The sequence below is a fragment of the Histomonas meleagridis genome (assembly GCF_020186115.1).
Source record: "Histomonas meleagridis strain 2922-C6/04-10x chromosome Unknown contig_11, whole genome shotgun sequence".
NCBI lineage: Eukaryota > Parabasalia > Tritrichomonadida > Dientamoebidae > Histomonas > Histomonas meleagridis.
In genome coordinates, this window is record NW_027150754.1 from 176,675 (window position 1) to 201,769 (window position 25,095).

At 29.1% G+C, this 25,095-nt stretch overlaps 7 protein-coding genes across 7 annotated transcripts; 4 read left to right on the forward strand and 3 right to left on the reverse strand.

Annotated features, from left to right (window-relative positions):
- Positions 1-321: 321 nt before the first annotated feature.
- Positions 322-3,398, forward strand: GO595_000654 (leucine-rich repeat-containing protein 56; the record flags this gene model as incomplete). Its single annotated transcript, XM_067919907.1, has 2 exons — positions 322-1,102; positions 2,653-3,398. 2 exons carry the CDS (start codon positions 322-324, stop codon positions 3,396-3,398), a joined length of 1,527 nt encoding a protein of 508 aa, XP_067779123.1.
- A 629-nt stretch (positions 3,399-4,027) lies between these two features.
- GO595_000655 (Kelch motif family protein) lies at positions 4,028-6,184 on the reverse strand (the record flags this gene model as incomplete). Its single annotated transcript, XM_067919918.1, has 1 exon — positions 4,028-6,184. The coding sequence occupies one exon, from the start codon at positions 6,182-6,184 to the stop codon at positions 4,028-4,030; it is 2,157 nt and encodes a 718-aa protein (XP_067779124.1).
- A 450-nt stretch (positions 6,185-6,634) lies between these two features.
- Positions 6,635-7,114, forward strand: GO595_000656 (V-type proton ATPase 16 kDa proteolipid subunit; the record flags this gene model as incomplete). Its single annotated transcript, XM_067919929.1, has 1 exon — positions 6,635-7,114. One exon carries the CDS (start codon positions 6,635-6,637, stop codon positions 7,112-7,114), a length of 480 nt encoding a protein of 159 aa, XP_067779125.1.
- Positions 7,115-13,425: 6,311 nt separating this feature from the next.
- GO595_000657 (BTB/POZ domain containing protein) lies at positions 13,426-13,971 on the reverse strand (the record flags this gene model as incomplete). The annotated part of the gene is made up of 1 exon (XM_067919940.1): positions 13,426-13,971. One exon carries the CDS (start codon positions 13,969-13,971, stop codon positions 13,426-13,428), a length of 546 nt encoding a protein of 181 aa, XP_067779126.1.
- Positions 13,972-17,493: 3,522 nt separating this feature from the next.
- Positions 17,494-18,915, forward strand: GO595_000658 (peptidase M20; the record flags this gene model as incomplete). Its single annotated transcript, XM_067919951.1, has 1 exon — positions 17,494-18,915. One exon carries the CDS (start codon positions 17,494-17,496, stop codon positions 18,913-18,915), a length of 1,422 nt encoding a protein of 473 aa, XP_067779127.1.
- Positions 18,916-19,506: 591 nt separating this feature from the next.
- Positions 19,507-20,853, reverse strand: GO595_000659 (26S proteasome regulatory subunit 4-like A; the record flags this gene model as incomplete). Its single annotated transcript, XM_067919963.1, has 1 exon — positions 19,507-20,853. The coding sequence occupies one exon, from the start codon at positions 20,851-20,853 to the stop codon at positions 19,507-19,509; it is 1,347 nt and encodes a 448-aa protein (XP_067779128.1).
- Positions 20,854-22,937: 2,084 nt separating this feature from the next.
- GO595_000660 (leucine--tRNA ligase) lies at positions 22,938-23,516 on the forward strand (the record flags this gene model as incomplete). Its single annotated transcript, XM_067919974.1, has 1 exon — positions 22,938-23,516. The coding sequence occupies one exon, from the start codon at positions 22,938-22,940 to the stop codon at positions 23,514-23,516; it is 579 nt and encodes a 192-aa protein (XP_067779129.1).
- Positions 23,517-25,095: the final 1,579 nt, after the last annotated feature.

Sequence of the window (25,095 nt, forward strand, 5' to 3'; positions counted from 1 at the left end):
ATTCTTTTTTACGGGTATCAAAACATTTTTTCAATATATTCAAGTAGTTCCATACAAGAAGCTCCTGTATCATTTCTTGAAGAAATTGAGCTAAATCAAAAATCACATATCAAAGACGCGCAATGGTCATTTCATCTCCCAAACTTCATATTAATTTTGGTTGAGCGAGACATGTTCTTTTTTAATATAGAAAGTCGATCACTTATTCCATTAATTGATCCCAAATCAATCATTTCCGAATTTCTTTTTATAACACAATTCCAAGATGACCACACCAAATTCATTACTTTCCATAAACATAACGTAATATCAATATATGAAATGCGAAAGAACATGTACACAGTCAAAGCTAACATCCAATGTAAACTTTCGAATTCAACTCCGGTTTCAGCGGTTTTAAGTCCGTTAAACGATAGATACTTAACGGTCTTCTATGATCCTATCGGTCTTTCATTTTTTGATTTGAAAAAAACGCGTATTACATCAATTGATCCAACATTTCCATCTGAAATTACTTCGTATGATAGTGATGGCACATGGTATGTCTTAGGAACCAAGACAGGGTATCTTATTTTTGGCAATTTATATGATACTATTGATATGAAACGTTTTAAAGTTTCAACGGAACCGATTACATTTCTCTTATATGATACACCTAAACTCCGTGTTTATTGGCAAACCAATAAAGACATTGGAATTGTTGATCTTGGCACGCGTAAAGTTACAACATTTAAATCGCATGGTACAATCATTAAATGTTATGGTTCACATCATGGCGCAATTATAGTTCAACGTGACTCGCATGTATTAGGGATATTTATCGAGGGCAAAGAGCGTCCATTAATACTTAAATCGGAGATCATTGATTTATCAATTGATGAAATGTATTCTAATCAAAAATCGGGAAAATTTTATGTGTTACAACGAGATCATACAGTAATGTTTTACACATATTCATTAGATGGGATACAATTTGTTGGCGGCATTAGGCCACGTCAAATCGAAGGCGAAGTATTAAGTTTAGCGACATTTAATGAGTTATTTGTAATAGGTTATAACGATGGTTCGATTAAGTTTTATAATTCTAATACACAAGAATCAAGTCATGAACATTTAAATTTGTTTGGACTTCAATCATTACAATTTGGTATATATAATAACATATTATTTGGTATATCGAATGGCCGCACATTATTTAAGTATGAAAACAAAACTATTAATATTTGCCCATATTTAATCCAAAGTTATAAAGTCATTAACAATTCATTGTTATTGATAAAAACTATCGATAGCATCGTTAAGTTTATACGTATTTCTGATTGGAAACAAATCAGTAACAACTCTAAATATTTACCTGCGCCGACTGAAGATGAAAACATTATAAATTATATTAGAAATAGAAAAGAAAATCAATGCTATTCATCTTTGGCACGTGATTCATGGATATATCTGAACAAAAGAAATGAAACTATAATGAGATTACACACTAAATATTGCACAGGGAAAAATGGAGAATTCGAAAAATTATATTTGCAATTCTATAGAAACATTATCGAAAATGATATAAACATAATCAAAAAATTGAAATTTTCATCCTTAATATTTCTGGGTGATTTTAAAGAAGCAGCGGAATTGTTATTCGATCCTGATCCTTCTAAAGAAAACTTTTTATACCTTTCGATATATTCCATAATGTTATTAATGATTAATAATAATAAAAATGAATTGGACGAGAACGTTAAAATGCAATTGAAAACAACAGCGATGTCACTTTTCTCAATGAAAATGTATGAAGAAGGATCGTTCCTATTGAAGATTGCCGGTTATGATAAGGAAGCGGCCGTTTATTTGATGGAAGATAATATGTATTCGATTAGTTATAAGTTTATTAGAAATATGAATAATGTTGAAGACCATAAAGAATTGTTGATAATTTTGGGATGCAAATGGTGGAAAGTTGGAAATGCTAAATTTGCTATTCCAATGTTTGCAGGTGCTGAACAATTTCATCCAGTTTTGTATATAATGTTCGCAAGTGGAATGATAGTGGACGTGTATTTCTTAATGAAAAAAGTCAAAGAAAATGGTTTGCTGAAACCTTTAAATGAAAAGTTCAAAAAATTAATACCACAACTAACTGAACTTGACCAGCTTTGCATGATTATAGAGCAACAATTTAATATTCTGTTGAAAAAATTGGGAATTAATAAATAAAATATTTTATTTGTTAGAATTAATAAATATTTTATATAATTTATTTGATTTTAAAACTAAATTTTTAATAATGTTTTGTGTATGACAAATAAAGAGATAACAATCTGATTTATTTAAATTATTTTTTGTAAGTAAAAAGCATATAGCAATATACCGAGCAATATAAAATATTAATGGAAAGATTTCAAATGGAATGACTGATAATCAGGTTTAATGATTATATGTTAGTCTTAAACAAGTTTTGTCTGCATAATTATCTTCCATCAATATAAACATCTCAAAAATTGTTACATGTAAAGACGTTTATGTGTACGTTAATTTAATTTGTAATGCTTACTCACGTTACTCTATTTTTTGATGATACCAAGGAAGAGATACATGCAGATGACCTTTTTTCTTTTAATTCAAGCCGTGATTTTACAAAATTATCATCCTTAGAAGCTATTGTAGATTTACGAGAGTTATCTCTTTCATTTCTTGGTGATACCTTCCCTAACATGAAAAAGCTTCGATTGAGTAACTCCATTATTCCAAGTATCCGAGATATTGGCTGTACTTTAGTTAACTTGCGATATCTTTCTTTAGCTCGCTGTAATATCACATCTTTAGATGGAATTTCAACTCTTTCTCAAAATCTCGAAGAGCTTTATCTTGCTTTTAACAATATTTCAGATCTTTTTGAACTTATGGGCATGGAAAAACTTCGAATTTTAGATCTAGAAGATAACAAAATCACAAACATCAACAACATTGAAGTTCTTCAATTATGTAGTAGGCTAAAAGCAATTACGTTAGCAGGAAATCCAGCAGCACAAATACCAGATTACAAAGAAACAGTATCAAAACTTCTTCCTCAGCTTATATATCTTGATGAAAAGCGAATAAAGCCCAGAGAGCATTCGCCAAGACCTTCTCGAGCTGAAAGGAAAGTGCAAATTGATTCACCGCTTAAAACTAAACAAAAGTCTGAACCTCTCTCGCCACATGTTTCATCTCATGTTAACTATGGTTCACTTGCATTCAAAGACCCTATTGTATCCGAAATGATGAGAGATAAAATCGAAGAAAGACCAACAACTGCAAACCCACATTATGGGAGAGAGCTTCAACAGCCCAGCCCAAAGAAGAGCCAAAAATCTGTTCCAAAGATTATACGTCCGGTTTCTTCAAAAGCAAAACGATAATATTCATAATGGTTATTCGTATTTAAAATATTTGTTAATAAAACAATATTAAAACATTTTAAATATTTAAAAAATATTGATTGATTTTGTACAAGCATTTTTAATTCAAATATAAATACTAGCAGCTATGTTCTTTCAAATAAACATATATCTTTTATATTTCTTTAATAATGGATAAATGAATAGTGAGTCAATGTTTAATCAATGGAAGGGTTACTACAATAACTTAGATAGAAAAATTTATCGTATTTAGGTCACATTACTTGAAATCACTTTTAATAACAGTTCTTTGATATAAGCAATATAATTTGTAAAAATTGGTATAATAATTAATATTTTTGATTGCATAATATTGTCATCTTTGAACAAAGAATTCTCAATCTCACAAAACTATATAACCACTTTCAATGCAAATAATTATCCAATTATAAGCAAATCACAACCAATACCCGCAACATCATTCCTTAAATTTTTCACGATAATGCTCTTGTTTTCAGCGCAAAGCAATTCAAACAAAAAGACATTTTAAGGTAAATTAGATGTAAAAGATCAGAACTATCTTAAGATAATTAATATTCGAAAACGGAATTCATTTCTTTACCAAAATCACATTTAATACGAACGTTTATTCAGTCTCTGCAAGTATCTGCGGAGAGTTTCTTTAATAGTCTCTTCAAGTCGTTAGAGAACGCGCTCCACTTTCCTGCTGTTTCCTTCAGCACCTCTATTGACCCCCTCATTCTTGATCTTGACGAGGAGCCCGATCTGGAGTCAGACCTACTTCCTGAGCTTCTTCTTCTTCTGCTGCTTGTTGACGACGTTTTCCTTTGCTCCACTTGCCCGAGCGCGAGTGGCGTCACCTTATTATTTTGCAACTCTTTGCACACGCTTTCGCTCCACGCGGACATAGCGTCCAACTCTTTGATTGCCTTATTTAAGGCGATACTTTCGCATCCAATCGAAGACTTTGACAACAATGTAATTGCTTCTGATATTTGTCGTAAATGTTCTTTACCTTCGCCGGATAACTTTTGCATGTTTTCATATGAAACTGGTAATGTGACTGATGACATCGCTGTACTTCGCATGTTCTTATCATTGGAATAATCATTGATCTCTCGGAAACGTGAAACTAATACTTCTTCACATTTGTTATAATATTGAAGACATATTTCACGTGTGTCATAACTCGATTGTTGTTGGAACTTATGAACTTTCCATAATTGATCTTGATTAGAAAGTATTAACTTCTTTAAACTTGTATACATTTGAAGTTTTTGAGTGAGTTCAGTATTAAGTTCTTGGATTTGTTCTTTAAGTATTGTGATCTTCTCTGATAATTGTTGTGATGCACACATCGTTTCATTTGTTTTGTTGACGTTAACTTCTTCGACATTACTATCAATCGATTGCTTTAAAAGTGTTAATATTTCAATGCGATTTGATAAACTTTCTGCTTCTTGAGTGGCTGTTTCTTCATATTCTTTAAGTTGTTTGCGTTGATCTAAGATTTGTAATATCGATTCATGAACATTTGGTTCTTCAAAATTTGGTATTTCATATTTAATTTCAGTGATCTTCTTCTTAAGTGAGAAACAAAAGTTAGCAAGTTTCGTCATGGAATGATAATTCTTTTCGATTTGTTCTATGGAATGAATCTTATCTTCTGTCCCAAGACCATTAGATGCTATAAGTTGACGAAGACGTTTCTTCATATCTTTGACTACTTTACGTTCTTTGGCTACTTGTAACAAAATTGGTGGTGTAAGACCTTTGAAGATATTCACCCCAGAACGTAAGTTTCGCTCTAAAAAGCGAATGTATTCAGGGTTATCACAAGAAAAGGTGTCAAATTTGTTTTGAAAGATTTTATAAACTATGATTTGTGAAAGATCAATACCAACCATTGAGAATGAACCAGGGTCTTTAGGGTTCTTAAAACAAAAGAATGGCTCAAAAGGATTAAGTTTTGGAGATGATAATGGAATCCATATCTTATGTCCGAAATGAAACATCATTAACTCTTTGATGTTTTTCTCTGGACTTCGATTCCCGGAAACCATTAGAAGATCAAAACAATGTGTAACATTAACACAATCGACATCAGCGTTGTGATAATCTGTTTCCACTTTTTCAATGCTTTTTGATTCAATGTCAACAAGAATTATGTCCGAATTTACTTTCTTTTGCTCGTTATAGCCACCTATGAGGCAAACTTTGTTGTCTGGTAATTGTGTAAGAGAATGATTATAGAATTTGAAGTTGAAATCAAAATCAATTTTGGTGACAACATTTGTTGTGCAATTGAGTACATAAAAATCATCAAATACTTGATCCTCATAACGCCCTCCACATATTACAAGATTCCCATTCGGATCACCTGTAGCTCCATGAAATGCTCTTTGTGAAATGGATGTTGTAATATATGTCCATCTCTCGCTTAACTTATCTTGTGTTGGGTGGAAAATCCATGCATCATTGAAGTAAATGCCATTTTCATCCAAACCCCCAAAAAATAAAATACTTTGTTTAACAACTGACATTGATTGGCCATAACGTCGCTTGAAAGGAAGAAGTGGATCTTGTTGCCATGAATATGTATGTCCAGGAGATGATAAATCAACATAATAAAGAACTCCATTTGATGAATAAAAAAGAGTTTGATTAACAAAGCAAATATTATAAGAATATGGAATAAGAGGTGATTGTTCTGTGTTGTCTTCAGGAATCTTTAGTTCGGGCTTGTTTTCGAGTGTAATAGTGGTGACTTGGGTGTCTGATGACATTTCTGAAAAGTGACAAAATTTGTTTGGGTTGTTAACGGTCGTTTATATTTATTTATTCTTTGAGTAATTATCTAAAAGATAAATAAGTCTTTACTTGAAGAAAATGATCTTTCTAAAAGATAAATATTGGGATGTTTATGAAAGCATTAATAGGCGTTAGTAATCCAAAGATGATTTTTTTTTGATTTGGAATTTCAACTATTGAATTAAATTCTATTTTCAAAAATCATAAGATCATATTAGATATATTTAAGAAATCAGATAAGATAGTAAGAGCAATATGTTTCAAAGATAGGCATCGTATTAATTTGTCATTTTAATGAATATAATTCCATTTTTTGCTGTTTCCTCAACCGAGCGATAAAAAAATTTAATCGAATTTTGATCGGCATATTCAATTCTTATCATTCCAAATTCAATTGCAATTTGGTTGGTCTTGGTAGTTTTAATATGTCGAACGAAGATTGCCCAGTTGTTGCAACCTTTTTCTCCTTCTTAGGTGTTGCCATCGCCCTTGCATTCACAGCCATAGGTTCTGGTTATGGAACTGCCAAATCAGCCATTGGTGTTTTTGCTGTTTGTTCAATGCATCCTGAATTCATTTATCGTGGTTTAATGCCAATCATTATGGCTGGTATCGTTGGTATTTATGGGTTAGTTACAGCAGTTATTATTGCACCAAGCGTTAGACCACCATATCCACTTTTCAGAGGATATGCAAATCTTGCAGGTGGTCTCTCCGTCGCTTTAACAGGTCTTGCTTCAGGCATGTGTATTGGTGTTGCCGGTGACGCTGCCGCTCGTGCTATGGCTGAACAACCACGTTTGATCATGGGAGCAATGCTTATTCTCATTTTCGGTGAAGTTTTGGGTCTTTACGGATTCATTGTTTCAATCATTTTAAGCACAAAGACTGCACCATGTGAATAAATCACACCCATTAAATTAAACATAAAAACCAATTGATTTCTTTTTTATTAATTAGCTATCTGTGATTTTTTGTTTACAATTATTTTCGTTTAAAAAATACATTTTAATGGCTTGATTTTAAAAATTTGAGGAAAATTAGGCCTAATTTTCTGAACAATGGCCATGGAGTTATTGACGATAACATTTATAAATACAGAATGTCTAATGGTGATTCGAACACCAAAATAATTGAAAATTCTAAATCACAGTATGTTGAAATCAATCTTCTAGTTAAACTTGAACATATCATATTTAATTTAACTGAAGAAAATCTAAATTTATCAATTGAACAAACAATGAAATTATTTGACCCAAAATTTCCTTATTCATGTAACTTAACTATTTGTGCTTTAGTATGTCATGCATTTTGTTCGAAAGTCAATGTAAATGATTTGTATTTAAGATATTTAGAATTAATTCAAACGAAAGAAGAAATTCAAAAAATTGATCCTAAAATATTAACAGTTTTTAAAACCCAAACTTTTATACCATATTATTTAATAGAAAAAATGATATCGCAAAATCTAATAGATAAAAATATCACTAAAAACATTTTTTCACCTTATTTTGCTCATTACAAAACAGAAAGAAGAGAAATCATAAAAATGAATTATTACCATCCATTATATGGTTCTTTTTTTAAAAATTATGATGAGCTTTCAAAGAATAATTGGGAACTTCATAAGAAATTAATTAGAGAAGGACATAATCCAAATGAAATTGCAAAAATAATTCGAAATGATGAAATAGAAAAACTTCAAGAAATATCAACACAAACAAATTTTGATTTTAATAAAACAATTGAACCATCAATTTATGAAAGATATTCATTAGTTAATCAAAAACATGTTTCATTAATTGATTATGCAGCATTTTTTTCTTCTGTTAAATGTTTTAAATATTTACTTATGAATGGCGCTAAAGTCGAAAACACAGGTAAATATGCAGTTGCAGGTGGAAATGAAGAAATCATTCATTTATGTGAACAAAATCATTCATCATTTGAAGATGCATACGAAACTGCAATTAAATTTCATCAAAATGATATCTTCATATATTTATACGAATACAAAATAAAGAAAATTGATAATTTAGAAGAATTAGGAAGGAAATGTATTTTTTATCATAATTATGAAATTTTTGCTTTTTTATTGAAAGAAGGAATGAAAATAAATGATGATATTATTAACGAAACTTCAAGAATCGGAAATATATTTCTCGTAAAATCTTTTCTTAAAAAAAATCAAACACCAAAAGATATTTTAGTTTTTTCGTCAGAATCAGGAAACTTTGAACTTTTTAAATATATCATGGAACAAAAAATTGACGTAAACATTAAAAATATAATTTGTTTTAATAATTTAATGTTTCAATATAATATTTGAGAATTATTTAATATGTTTGATACAGCACTTATTTGTGCATCTTTAAATGGTCATATCGAAATAGTTAAATTACTTCTTGGCCAAAAAGGAATTGATGTTAATGCTAAAAATATTTATTTATTTTATTTAATATTTGTTTTAATTATTTTATATTTCTAAATAATATTTGGAAATTATTTAAAATATTATGGACAGCACTTATATATGCATCTAGAAATTGTTATATAGAAATAGTTAAATTACTTCTTGAACAAAAAGGAATTGATATTAATGCTAAAGGTATTTATTTATTTTATTTAATATTTGTTTTAATAATTTAATAATTTTAAATAATATTTGGAAATTATTTAAGTTATTTTATACAGCACTTAGAGAAGCATCTTGGTATGGTCATATAGAAATAGTTAAATTACTTCTTGAACAAGAAGGAATTGATATTAATGCTAAAGATAAAATTTATTTGTTTTATTTGATGTTTATTTTAATAATTTTATATTTCAAAATAATAATTGGAAATTATTTAAAATATTTTTTACAGCACTTATATCTGCATCTAGAAATGGTCATACAGAAATAGTTGAATTACTTCTTGAACAAGAAGGAATTGATATTAATGCTAAAGGTATTTATTTATTTTATTTAATATTTATTTTAGTAATTTAATAATTTTAAATAATATTTGGAAATTATTTAAGTTATTTTATACAGCACTTTTTGAAGCATCATCAAAAGGTCATACAGAAATAGTTAAATTACTTCTTGAACAAGAAGGAATTGATATTAATGCTAAAGATATTTATTTGTTTTATTTGATGTTTATTTTAATAATTTTATATTTCAAAATAATAATTGGAAATTATTTAAATTATTTGAAACAGCACTTATTTATGCATCTTCAGAAGGTCATACAGAAATAGTTAAATTACTTCTTGAACAAGAAGGAATTGATATAAATGCTAAAGATATTTATTTGTTTTATTTGATATTTGTTTTTATAATTTCGTATTTCAAAATAACAATTGGGAATTATTTAAATTATTATGGACAGCACTTATTTATGCATCTTCAAAAGGTCATACAGAAATAGTTAAATTACTTCTTGAACAAAAAGGAATTGATATTAATGCAAAAGATAAAATTTATTTGTTTTATTTGATGTTTATTTTAATAATTTTATATTTCAAAATAATATTTGGAAATTATTTAAATTATTTGAAACAGCACTTATGAATGCATCATCAAAAGGTCATACAGAAATAGTTAAATTACTTCTTGAACAAGAAGGAATTGATATTAATATCAAAAATATTTATTTGTTTTATTTAATATTTATTTTAATAATTTCATATTTCAAAATAACAATTGGGAATTATTTAAATTATTATGGACAGCACCTATTTATGCATCTTCAAAAGGTTATACAGAAATAGTTAAATTACTTCTTGAACAAAAAGGAATTGATATTAATGCTAAAGGTATTTATTTATTTTATTTAATATTTATTTTAATAATTTAATAATTTTAAATAATATTTGGAAATTATTTAAGTTATTTTATACAGCACTTTTTGAAGCATCATCAAAAGGTCATACAGAAATAGTTAAATTACTTCTTGAACAAGAAGGAATTGATATTAATGCTAAAAATATTTATTTGTTTTATTTAATATTTGTTTTTATAATTTCGTATTTCAAAATAATAATTGGAAATTATTTAAATTATTTGAAACAGCACTTATTTATGCATCTTCAGAAGGTCATACAGAAATAGTTAAATTACTTCTTGAACAAGAAGGAATTGATATTAATACTAAAAATATTTATTTGTTTTATTTAATATTTGTTTTTATAATTTCATATTTCAAAATAATAATTGGAAATTATTTAAATTATTTAATACAGCACTTATGTCTGCATCTTCAGAAGGTCATACAGACTTATTTAAATTACTTCTTGAACAAGAAGGAATTGATATTAATGCAAAAGATATTTATTTATTTTATTTATTATTTGTTTTAATAATTTTATATTTCAAAATAATAATTGGAAATTATTTAAATTATTTGGAACAGCACTTATTAGAGCATCTTTTTATGGTCAGATAGAAATAGTTAAATTACTTCTTGAACAAGAAGGAATTGATATAAATGCAAAAGATATTTATTTGTTTTATTTATTATTTGTTTTAATAATTTAATATTTCAAAATAATATTTAGAAATTATTTAAATTATTTGACACAGCACTTATTTATGCATCTGAAAATGGCCATACAGAAATAGTTAAATTACTTCTTGAACAAGAAGGAATTGATATTAATGTTAAAGATGTAATTTATTTTAATAATTTGATATTTCAAAATAATATTTGAAAATTATTTAAATTATTTTATACAGCACTTATTTATGCATCTTCAGAAGGTCATACAGAAATAGTTAAATTACTTACTTACTCTATCAATTGATAGAGTGGTTCCGACCAATTATTGTCACAAAAAATAGCCAAGTAAAGTTAAGAATTTTACTTAACGTTCATTCTTATTATTTTCTTTTTTTGACTCTGGAGAGCTATAAGAATAATATTTCATCAATTTATCGAGATCACCGCCAAAGCCACTGCTTAGATCTTTAAGTTTATTATCTTCTTTCTTTGTCCAAGCACAATATTTTCTTCCAGATTGATATATTTTATGTCTTCCTCATATGTGAGATTGAGAAAATGGGTTCAACGTTATGCACTATGTGCTGCATACAGCACCATTACTTTTATTATGTTTTTTTCCAGAAATTCCTGATTTCGTTCGTGAAGGCTTCAAAAAGTGAATCTTTCACAATTAAGTAAATAAACTTTTCAATTGAGTATAATAAACCATTAAAATTTTTCATAAAAAGTGCCATCAAGCTATTTAGTTTTTCAAAAATTAGTTATCCTGTGTCTGATCACTGTTTTTATGAATTTGCTTTTGAGTAACCTAACAAAGTTAACCCTTTTTGTGGCATTGATAAATTTACAAATAGAATCATGATTTCTTGCATTTTTTCTTCGATTGACGATTATTTTCCATCCAAAAAGTTAATAACTGTAAAATATTTGAATGATAAATCACGGTTTTAAACCGTCGTGCAAACTCAATAATATTCACTTAATAAAAAAACCTAATAGTATACTTAGCAATGTTATTGTGCATATTAATATGTATAAATAATCAGAAAATTATGTAATAATTTTTTGATCAAATTTCGAAATATTCGATTTATATAAATAAAAGTCATATACTCAAGTAATCAGAATTTAACCAAATAATTTTTACTATAAAATTTTATTTATATTTTAAGTGTATATGCTTGAAAAAAAGTTCTGAACACCAAATGAAGAAATGCATTATTATCATGAATATTTTTCAAATGTTGAATAAAATACAAATCAAAAATTCAGATTCCAAAAAAGTTCAAATTATTTTTACTTAACATTTTTTAATTTAAATTTGGAACAATATTTTTTTGGAATTCCTCAACTATTTGATACAACTGATCAATCACACTATACATTCCTGGTAATTCTGTCTCAGATAGTTCATGTGATTCGATCAGTTCTGTTAAAATTTGTAACATTTGAATCCTTTCTTCTTGTGATTTCCCATTACTTAACATTGTAACTATTGAAAAAATTGCACAATCTTGGTCCCAAAAATCTATATAGTCCACAATTATTCTAAACAAGTTAATATTAACTCTTTCCATGAAGTTAAATCGATAAATTAATTCCAATGAATAAACTATTGAATGCAATGTAAACTTCTGAATACATTCAAGAATTTTTATATATATATCTTCTTTCTCAGTCTGATTCCATTGTTCAATAAAAGTTAAAAACACTTCAAGTGTAAGCTCGACGGAAAGTTTAGATTCGGATTCTAAGATTTCAAGAAGACGTTTAAGAAATGCATGAGGTGCAATTTTGGAATATCTTAAAATTTTGAGGTAGGCTATGTTAAGCTCTTCGTCTAAGCGAAAAAAGATTCGTTCAGAAAATGATAATATGATTTCAGAGTCAATTTGAAAACCATGAAAATGAAGAAGTTGAATAAGAAACATTAACCCGGAATCATTATCAATGTCTTGGCATATGTATAGCTTTTGTAATAATTCATAAATCGCTGGAAAAATTTCAGCTGGAATTCCATCTGTTGATCGTAATAAAAAGAGTAAAAGGAAAATCTTTTTGTGGTTTTTGAGAATACCTTCAAAAAGGTCAGAATAAAATTTGATAGGAATATAGTTTCTTTCTGTAGTATCTTCGAATATTTTGATGAGAATTGAATCTGCTATTTGTGCCTTAAAAGGATCAGCAAATGAGAAATGAAGCAAACTGGAAACACTATCCTCATTACAAAAATCATGAGAAGGAAATGAACTTAATTTAATGGTATCAAGTAAAAATTTTCTAAGGAATTCAGACATCGGCGATGCACTTTGTTCTAAAAAAAATGTTTTAGCCAGAGTTGCATTTATATTAAACGTTTCTTTACAATCCATATTTGCCAAGATGTCATATAACTGGACACTTGTTTCTGGACTAAAATTTTCCAACAAAATTGGTATGGAATTAATTGTTTCTTTCCCTAAGATTATTTTTTTTTCATTTCCTTGAGATGTGCGATCTTCGTTTCGAGCCGAAAAACTCATTTAGAATTTTTTGAAAAGTTTACACTCAGGGAACGTTAACAAATTAAACGTTTCAAATCTCTAAAGTTTACTGAGAACTCAAATAAATTTATTATAATATTTTATATGCACAACAATCTCTTTTGAGAAGAAGTTGGGGAAAATTATATAAATTTTAAAATTGGTTTTTATTGGTCATACAAAGATGAAAGATTTATCTTCAAATTAACGAAGGGATCTTAAGAATGTCTCAGGAAGCCAATCCACATGATTTTCTACCAATATTTGTTTTAAGCCTTTTTCACTTGGATCAAATATTGAAGCAAGTGCTTCTTTCTCATTTTGATTTGTTTCATATTCTCCTAAAAACTTTGAAACGAGTTTAACCTTGATGTCTGTTGGCATTGTAGCTTTTTTAACTGTTCTTGCAAAAACAAATACATCAAGTTCATCTGAAAGATCTTCAATTGGGATTTCTAAAAGATATTTAGTAAGATAACTCTCAAGGGCTTCTAATTCAGATGGTAGTTCTAAGTCATAGCATTTCTTAACAAGCTTTAAGATATTGGAAGAGTTCAAATTATTGTTGAGAAATTTGTGTAATTCGCTAGTAAGCTTGGGAATAACATAGCACCTTGAAATTGCCAATAAAGGGACAACTTGTTCAAAGTTAAAAGAAAGTTTTCCATCATACATCCATGAGATAACTTTTGGAAGAAGGTTTTCAGGATTTACTTTTGCAGAAACAATACATGTAGATGCTTCTTTCATACCTGACGTGAAAATATTAAAGAAAAATTCAGATGAATTTGATAAAATGTAGCGGTGAGATTTTATTGTTTCATACTCTGTTTCGTTCTTAAAAACATGAACTTCACAGTCTGAAAGAAATCCGCTGTTAAGAAATTCTTTGTAGTCAAATTTGGAATTTAGGAATATTTCCTCTTGTTTGTTCATTTTGCCACTTTTAAAAAAGAGTAAGTTGAGGTGACTTAACGTCTTTTTGAACGTTAATGATGTTTTTTCTTTTTTATCCCCATTCTGAAGGAGATATCAAGATCACAGATAATAGTACAAATCAAGTTAAACATATTGTACTTTTTAAAAATTGAAATATATTTCTTATGATTCGAAAAAATAGATTTATATTGGAAACATAACCTTATTAAAAGACACTGTCAACCAACTTTCCCTCTTATAGATTTATTTTTAATTTTAAAATTATTTGTAATGTATTTAATACATATCAGATTTTAACATATAAGAACAGTCGACAAATTTTTATGAAGATATAATAATTTTTTTTGAAATTTCCTTTGAATTTAGTCACTTTCCATTTAAATTTGTGTACGATACAATATACAAACGGTCATCTAAGCGAAGACTGGATGTACCAATTACCACATCTAAACCAGTATATACAAGTATTGCTCAAAAAATGTTTAGAATATTTTTATTTTCTGTTTAATTTTGTGATTCCTTGTTGTGACTATCGCTCACTCGTGAAGGAACGAATCTTGATGGATTTGTAACCGCAAAATTAATTCAAAAAGTTATTTTTTCTTCTTTGTCAAGAGCCTCCAATAATGAATAAATTGTTTCAAGAATTATCCTATTGATAGAACACATAAATTATAAAAAATTGCAAAGACAGATTTTTGAATTTTTGCTCTGATCTATATATATTGAAAATCTTGTATAACTTAAAAACAGAATGAAAACTATATAAAAATTATATCAATTAATATTGACTATTATTAGTTCTATATATTTATTGAATTTGAACTTCTGTATTTAATCCTAAAGCCCAAAAAAGCATTTTGGAATTTTGGAGATTGCTCATAAAAAAAATAAGAAAACAAAATTTGGTTAAGATAATTTTATTGAATAGAATGTGTATACTTATTTATTTATATTTTTTTTTAAATTTAGTTCAGTGGAAAATGAAAAAAATTGATTTTCTGATTTGAAAAGACCGTTTATTTGGTTTACAGCGTCTTATATAAGAACATAAGAAAAAAAGCCAAAAACAAAAGCTTCTTTTTATGAAATTCATCATTATCCCGATAATTCTTCGATAGGAAATATGAAGATAACTTTGTAACAGCAATATTAGATTTTGTATTTTATTTAAATTTATATCATAGAAACTTTTTGAATCAAAAATAATCACTCGAACGATTATAAACAAATCAAAGTTACATTTGATATAACTGAAATCCAACAACAGAAAAAACTGTTGTGAATAAATAAAATGTAAATATTTTTAATTTGTACTAATAAAATAGAATATAAATCGCAAAATAATTTAACCAACATATGTCTATAATAAATATAAAATATAAATGAAATCTGTAGGAAAAATCAGAGTAAATTCAGCATCTTTTAAATGTCACCTTGTATGTTTCATATCTGACTAACCGTAGAAACATACCAAAAGTGATGACGATAATGAGGTCATTTTCACTGAATTTTACACTTTACACCACTGAATTTTTGACAACTCCAGCGACAGTTTTTAATAAAAAACGATTAATCTGCTCTCAAAAACCATGTTTTTTCTGATTATACAATATTTAATGTTGTCTGTTTGTCACTTTCATCGGGAAATTAAAAAACATAATATTATGCTTTCCTAAAAATATTTATCAAATTACTTAATAATTAGAAATAGTAAGACGAAGTCCTAAACAAATTTTTTTTTCGAATGTAAATAAAAATTTTTTGAGCTAAAATTCATATTTTTGCTTATAACATGCCCCATAATTTTTCTCCACAATTAACCGTTTTGATTTGATCCGAATGAACTGAAAATCGACTTTTGCGAATCATTCAAAAAGTTATACCACCAATCATTTGTGTGGATTTCAAAGGGCTTTGAAATTCAAAAGGAACTTCCTCCTCTTAAAAAATCTGATGAATAGAAGCCACTTCACTTGGATAAATTGGATTGCATTCAAGCTCGTCCCCGTTTTCAGCGAATTCATTTTACACGTGAAGAAGATGATATGCTTAGAATGTTAGTTGAAAAATATGGTGAGAGTGAGTGGAGGCGCGTTTCAAGAGAAATGCCAAATAGATCGACGAGACAATGTAGAGAAAGATGGCAAAATCACTTAAAAGTTAATCCACTTAAAGAAAAATGGAGTCCTGAAGAAGATGCTTTGTTGAAAATAAAGTATAAGGAACTTGGTCCAAAATGGAAATCAATGGAACCATTCTTTCCTGGTAGAACTTCAATCAATATTAGAAATAGATTTAATTGTCTTCGTAGATTTAGTGCTTTATATTCATTTAGTCAAGACCAAAAAATTGATTCAGTAGCTTCAAGTGATGCAAACCCTAATTCATCAAACGTTCCAAATGGTGCGAATGCCAATTCTGAAGAAACAAGTTCAGATGGGAAAAACAGTATATCACAATCATGGGCTGATTTTATTGATCCATATGAGCCTATGTTTGATATATATTTCAATTTAGATTTTTTCTATCAAGATATATAGAATAGAGATACAAAACTAAAATAAAAAAGAAGAAAATTCATTCGTTTAGAATAAAAACTGATTTGCTTTTTAATTTCGTTTGAATGTTTATCATTCTGTGTTATATCATAATACAAGGTTTATAAAAGATATTATAATATAGAAATTATTTTATATAAACAAAGAATTTTATAAATAAAAACAATAATTGAATGTTTTACTATATAATTTTTTTTTTTTTGTATCTCATGTATAAAAGTATTTCACATTAATTATTCATTGTCTTGTTTTCGACTGTTAATTTATACAGAGCATACCTTTTTTTTTATTCTCGAGATAGAATAATATATTTATGAATAAAAATATGTAAGCATTAAAAGCTTTTATCTAAAGAATATTATCAAAATAGTATATAGTATACTTATGCAATATAATTAATGCTACTTCTACATTTATAATTTTAACTCTATTCTATAATAAGAAATAATATCTGAAGATGGATATAAAATAGAAATTATTATTATAATATATGATTAAAAATAATAAAATTAAACAGTAAGATAACAATAACATGGTTTTTTTGAAAACGCTTATTTAAATTGAGAATACTCGTCACTTATAACGAAAAAAAAAAGCTTCACAAGATATAAAGTCAAAATTTCCTTCAATAAGTTGAATCCCCAGATAGATTGGTAACTGACCGATGAAACAGCACTTTTTGTGAATTGGGATATTGTATCCACTTTTGATCGTTTTGTTGTTTGTTTCAAATTCTCGAAACGACACGTCAATTCACATCACTTTATTTTTAATGGATACAAAAGACTGCTTAGAGTACTGCAACAAAGCATGGTCCGAAGGTGGCTTTGCACTTGAAGGCTTAAAGGACTTCATCCGTGTTCCAAACCTTTCACCAGACTATGACAAAGATTTCCTTACAAACGGATTAATTATGAAAGCTGTCGAAACAGTTAAGACTTTCCTTGAATCACAAGGTATTGATGGACTTAAGACAACTGTTTTTGCTGAAGAAGGTCATGAACCACTTCTTCTTGCTGAAATTCCTGGAACATGCCCAACAGCTAAACCAATTCTTGCATACGGTCACCTTGATAAGATGCCTCATCTTGATCCAAAGGGCTGGTCTGAAGGTCTTAGTGCCACTAATCCAGTTGTTCGTGGAGATAAAATCTATGGCCGTGGTACCAATGATGATGGTTATAACTGCTATTGTGTTATGACAGCCATTAAATATCTTCATGAGAAGAAGCTTCCATATCCAAAAGTTACAATAGTTCTTGAAACTGGTGAAGAATCAGGCAGTGCCGAAATCGACAAATATCTCACTGATCTTCGTCCACGCATTGGTGATGTTGGCACCATTCTTATTCTTGATGCCGAAGCCCAAGATTATAAGACCGTCTGGTGCTGCCAATCACTTCGTGGTGTTGTTATTGGTGTTCTCTCTGTTGAACATCTTGCATCACCATGCCATAGTGGTATGGCCACTGGTTTAGTTCCATCAACATTCCGTATTGCACGTCAACTTCTTTCCCGTATCGAAGATGAGAAAACCGGAGAAATCCTTATCAAGGAAGCACATGTCAAAGAAATTCCACAAAATCGTATTGATCAATGCAATGCCATTTACAAGCAACTTGGAGCTGAATCATATTCTATTGTTTCACCACTTCCAGGCTGCCAACTTATTGCCGAAGGAGGTCAACTTCTTGTGAATAAAGGATGGGTTCCAGGACTTGCCGTCACAGGTTGCGATGGAATACCATGCATTGCCGAGGGATCAAATGTTATGCGCACTAAGACAGCATTGAAGCTCTCACTCCGTACTCCACCAGGTGTAAAGGCGCAAGTTGTAGCCGAAGCTGTTAAGAAGGAACTTGAAAGAGATCCGCCATATGGAGCTAAGGTTTCATACACTATCATGGGCATTGGCGACGGCTGGTGGGGCCACGACTTTGACGAAAAGACTGACGCCGCTCTTAAGAAGGCTACAAAGGAAGTGTTCGGTAATGAGCCTTTGTACTATGGCGAAGGCGGCTCTATCCCACTATGTAACACATTCCAAGAGTTATGGCCAGATGCACAATTAATTGTGTCTGGTTGCGCTGGTACTGATTCTAATCCACACGGGTTCGATGAGAGCTTAAATATCGATTACACAAAGAAGTTCGCAGCAGTAACTGCAGCACTTATGACTGGAATTTGCCAGTAAAAGTCTTTGAAATTTAACGACTCCTTTTTGTAGTTTTTAATGAAAATGTTCTTTGGAGATGTTAAAAGAAGTGAAAAATTTTAAATTTTAAAGAAAATATTTCTTCTGATGACTATAAACTTTATAAAAATTGAATTCGTTTTCATTTTTTTTTCAACATCGACTGCATGAGGTTATTTTTGGGAACAATCACTTTGACAATGGGATTGTTATTGAAAGGTTCATGACTATACACCTTCACGAAACTCATTAGGCTCTATTTGTTGATGATTTGGTTCAATATATTGTTTACGCATTCACATGGCTTATACTTCATTAAATAAACCAATTTCATTATTTAACCAATTTGATTATGCAAACAATTTCATTATTTAACTAATTTCATTATTTAACTAATTTCATTATTTAACCAATTTCATTATTTAACCTATTTGATTATGCAAACAATTTCATTATTTAACCTATTTCATTATTTAAACAATTTCATTATTTAACTAATTTGATTACATCATTTAGCTCATTACGTAAAATAATATTTCAAAATCGTTCAAATGCTGAGAAAAGAATTGTTTATTCACATAATTCTTTTCATCAGATGTATAGTCCCTCGGGTATATTTTCCTTTTTCCTATACATCACCTTCTCCTGCGCCTTCTGGAAGTCCGCCTGCGTCACGTGCATTCTTCCCTCTCTAATTGCGAGCATTCCCGCCTCGGAACATATTGCCTTAATGTCAGCGCCGCTAATTTCTTCTTTTGTCATTGCGAATTCCATCAACGACACGTCTTTCGCCAACTGCATTTTCGCTGTGTGTATATTAAATATCTTTAGCTTCGTCTTAATGTCAGGTAAAGGAAACTCTATCTTTCTATCAATACGTCCTGGCCGAATCAATGCCGGATCCAAAGTTTCGATTCTATTCGTCGCCATGATAACTTTAATGTCGCCGCGGTCATCGAATCCATCGAGTTGATTCAACAACTCTAACATAGTACGCTGCACTTCTTTCTCGCCGGAACTTGACGAGTCATAACGTTTGGTACCAATAGCATCGATTTCATCAATGAAGACAATCGATGGAGCTAACTCATGCGCAGTCTTAAATAACTCACGAACTAATTTGGGGCCATCGCCTAAGTATTTTTGGATAAGTTCAGAGCCAACAACACGTAAAAATGTGGCACTAGTACTGTTGGCAACTGCTCGCGCTAAAAGAGTTTTGCCCGTGCCAGGCGGTCCAAAGAGAATAACACCCTTCGGCGGTCGGATACCAATGTCATCATACATTTCAGGATGCGTTAATGGTAATTCAACAGCTTCTTTGATTTCAACAATTTGTTCCTCAAGACCACCTATGTCAGCATAGCTTTCTAATGGGGCGTTCTCTACTTTCATTACATCAACTAAGGGATTAACATCATCATCTAAAAGACCAACTATCGCTAACACTTTTTCTTGGAGAAGAACAGCTGAACCAATGGCAAGGGCTTTGCGATCAACAAAGGAGGCAATGGGAACATAGAAATCTTGCATAGAGCGTGAAACTATGGCATGATCATCATCTATCATTTCTTCTAAGGTACCAACAAGCATGGTTTGACCTCGGATTTCTTCAAGACGTTTACGTTGATCTTCTTGGGTTTGTTCTCGTGTGGATAAAGCTTCACAATTGTTGATAAATTCTTCTTCCATGGTGAGCCAATCTTTAACACGCTCAAGTTTAAGTAACCGAAGCTTACATTTGGAATGTGGGGTGATTGCTGGTAGTTGTGATGCTTTTGATGAACGTTGGATTTTCTGTTTATTTAATGGATTTGGTCTTCCTTTCTTAATTTCTGCTTGTTTCTTACCATTTCCCTCTTTCTTTTCTTCTTTATTGTCTTCTTGCTTTTCTTCTTCTTTTTCTTCGTTTTGTTTTTGAACTTGTTCTTCACTCATTTGTTTGATAACCGTTTATTAGTTGGTCAAGTTTTGACATGTGATATGAACAAATTGTTCTGTAGAAAAAATTTCTTCAGAAAAAAAATTATAAATCACATAATTTTTTGGTTTTATATTTAATATAAAAATGTATTTTATTATCGTTTTAGTGTGCTGTGGGTAATATTATAATATTAAGAGTAATACGAAATTAAATTCAAATTTAGAATAAAAAATCATTTTTAAACTTTAATTAATTGCTTACCATCATATTGTCTTTAGATTTATCATATACATTTATTTTATTTGCTCTTTGATTACTGAAAATTTAATAATTCATTCCCCGAAATTTGGAAAACCGTTTTATTCTGAACGTTATTAATCCTCTCTCTCAAAAAAATCAAATAAAGTATAGAAAACTATGGTTTAGAGAACACTTGAAAGTCCTTGTTTTTAATGTATTAAGAATCACTTACTCCCCAGCCCCGATATACTTTGGCTCAATACAAAACTGTGATTTGAAAAAATTAAGTTTTAGTTTTGAAGATTCCATTTTCAACATGTCAATAGCTTCATTTGCAATTTTCATAAATGGATCTTCTTTGACTGTTATACCTGTTGGCATGTTAGGAAATCCTTTTTGTTGAGCAAATAAATTAATTTCATTATTATTTAAATAGCAAAAAGGTCTTACAAAATAAAGACCTTTCTTGGGCATTTCTACTACTGAGTTGCATTCGAGTTTCCCACTGCACATATTTGTTAACAAAACAGCATTTAAAAAGTCTAAATTATCAACAAAAGCAATTTTGTTAAATCCAAACTCCTCTACTACATCAATTAACATCTGGTTATATTCAATCCTATTGGGTAATTGATCAATTTTTTTGAATATGATTTTTGTTTTTAATTTATTACAAAATTGTGATAAATATCTGTATGTTTCTGAATTAACATTTTCTGTTTGATAAATGTGTATAGCTGTGATCTGGAATTGATTAGTTTCCTTGGTATTCTTGAAACTTAACCAATGTAACAAACATTGACTTAAATAATCACAATCTAGAGGTACTAGAAAACTATCTGTGCCATCGTTTTTAATAATTTGGAAATCTTTACACGCTTGCTCAAATAACCTTGAAATTCTTTTGGCGATCTTCATTTGAGATTTGAAAAAACCCACACGTACAAAAGTGTTATAAAATTAATTGAATCGTTATAAAATCATTTTGAAATGATTTTATTGTCATAAAATCAAAACAAAATCAGGCTACTTTCAATTCATAACCGCAATTGTAAAAACTGTTTACAACAATCTGCCACAATGTTTGGCTAAACAACAAAAAAAAGATTTAAATTTATTTATTACCGATTTATAGAATGTACCAGATGCCTGCAAGAACGAAAAATGGCATTAGTGATGAAAATTGATGGTATTGAATAAAGAAATGTTTTTGCTTGAAGTTTTGCTTGAATACCATATTTAGCATGAAAAACAGGATAACCAAAAACATGAGCTCCCAAATTGGCACTAATCAAAGATAGTGTTGAACGGATATATTTTCCACCAATTTTATTAGGAGGTGGTAAAAACATATCTGAAACGCCATTCATAAGGTTGAAGCCAACTTGTGGAAGTACATTATCTTCAACTTCATCAAAATAACCTTTAAATGAAAATTTTCCCATGTTTAAATAATTGTTAATAGGAACTTCAATAACTTTTCCTACACATGTCGATAAAACTGCCATGGAACAAGTCCATGGAATCCATTTTTTGAATGACGTTAGATCTGGTTGAATCAATCCACATGCAATTCCGTCTACTAAATTAAACGACGATAATTCAACACCTGATTTAGTCATTGATAATAAAGTTTTTGGTACACTAAAATTACTTTTTTCTTGGCTAAAATGTCTAGCTAAAAAAGATTCAAGACCTCCATGAATTGAACCTGAAACAAATATTTCAGATGATTCTTTTATGGCTGCTATGATGTCTTTTCTTTGCTGCTCATTAAGTTGTAATTTGCTTTTTTCTTTTTGCTTCATCTGGTGTAAATACAATCGACCAAATTATAATTCAAATCCCACATGGGAAAATGAGCAGCAAAAAATTATTTTTCCTTACTCATGGTGTTGGTGGGAATTCAAACGGATGTTTTTTCCCATCACTTAAATCTTTTCTTGAAGGAAAGTCAATTAAAGTTATTGCTCCTTCATATCCAAATTCTCCAGATCCAATTTTCGATGAATGGAAAGAAGTTTTCCTGAATAAAATTAAAGAGGAATGGAAAGGTGAAGATATATATTTACTTGGTCATTCACTTGGCGGTTATTTCACATTAAGACTTTTGGGAGAATGTTTTGACCATGAATGGACGAAACATCTAAAAGGTGTTGTTTTAGTAGCACCAACATCAACGAAAAGACCTGAAAGACGCAGATTTTATTCAGAAGAAATTAAGTGGGAAAATATTTTGAAATTAACCTTCAAATTAATTCTTCTTTATTCTAACAATGATGAAAAAGTTGCTCCTGAGCACTCTCAGTATGTCATTGAAAAGCTTTCATCTATGGATGGATTTGAATTCAGACAACCAGTTAATCGAAATCATTTCATCTCACCCGACGAACCTGATGTGATTGATGCAGTGAATTCACTAATTGAGGCTAAGTAAACAATTATTTTCATTTAACTAATAATTTTTCTTAAAATTTTAAAACAAGTGTATATGCAGAATGATTGGGAACTTCATAAGAAATTTATTAAAGAAGGAGCTAATCCAAAAGAAATTGCAAAAATCATTCGAAATGATGAAATAGAAAAACTTCAAGCAATACCAACACAAATAATTTTGATTTTAATAAAAAAATTCCATCAATTTATGAAATATGTTCATTTATTAATCAAGAAAATGTTTCATTAATTGATTATGCAGCATTTTTTTCTGCTGTTAAATGTTTTAAATATTTACTTATGAACAATGCAAAAGTAAATAATACAGGTAAATACGCAATTGCAGATGGAAACAAAGTAGAAGATATCACTCAACATTTGAAGATCCATATGAAGCTGCAATAGAATTTCATCGATATGATATCTTTAAATATCATTATGAAAACAAAGTAGAAGAAATACGACCAAAGTCAATGCTCCAAACGCCTGGAATTTAATCTTATGATTTTATAAGTTTTTGTTTTAAAATAGATAGTTATGAAATTTCAGTGTTTTTAAAAGAAAAAGGAATTAATATTATTAAAATTCAACATATATAAATTTAATTGGTTGGTTTTAACTTAAAAAATCTTCATTGTAAATTCATTAAAATTTTCATTTTATTGTTAAGGTATAAATCATCTGTTAGCAAATATAAATAACATTTACAACTTAATTAGAATTTTTTTCTTTAGGTTTTTCGTCTAAGAAAAAATTAAATTTTGTCATGATAAAAAATATTTATTAAAAATTAAAAATTGCATTACCTACAAATGCTAATTCAATAAAAATTATATTTTAACGAATCCTTTATCTAAGAAATCTGTTCCAAACGGGTCTTCTTCGATATGTGAAGTTTGTACACCAGAAAAATCGGTTATTGTTTCTGGCTCTTCATTCGTAGCATTATTCATTTTACTTTTGTCCTCTTGAGTTTTTTCATATTCATATAAAATCGATGACGAACTTTTATCTTTAGCATGTTTAACAACACAACCAAGAGTACCAATAATTATTAAAACTATAACAATTGAACCACAAATGATTCCTATTAATAATTCTAATGAAATTTTATTATTATTTGAATCATAATTATCATTTAAATAAAAAACATTAAAGAAATCTGAATAATAACTATAGAATGTGGTGTATGTAATAACTTTATAATCATAAAATACAAATAACGAAACAAAATGTGTGTATGTGGTAACGCTAAAAGAAATTGTATCTGAATTAGTTAAATATGAATACGAAATTATTGTTTGTGTGAAAATCATATCATAAATTAATGTTTGGGAATAACTTTGACTTATAGTAACACCATCAGAAATATTATGTGATGATATTTGAGCATGAGTAAAAGCATCTGAAGAAGTGAATGTACTTGTCGCAGGAAATGTATGTGTTGGATCAAATGTCATCGACGGATAAAACGTAGATGATGGATCAAATGTAGATGTTGGAGAATATGTATTTGACCCTGTAAATTTTACTGTTGGTGGAGGGAACATCCTTCTACTGATGAAGTAAAAATACTTAAA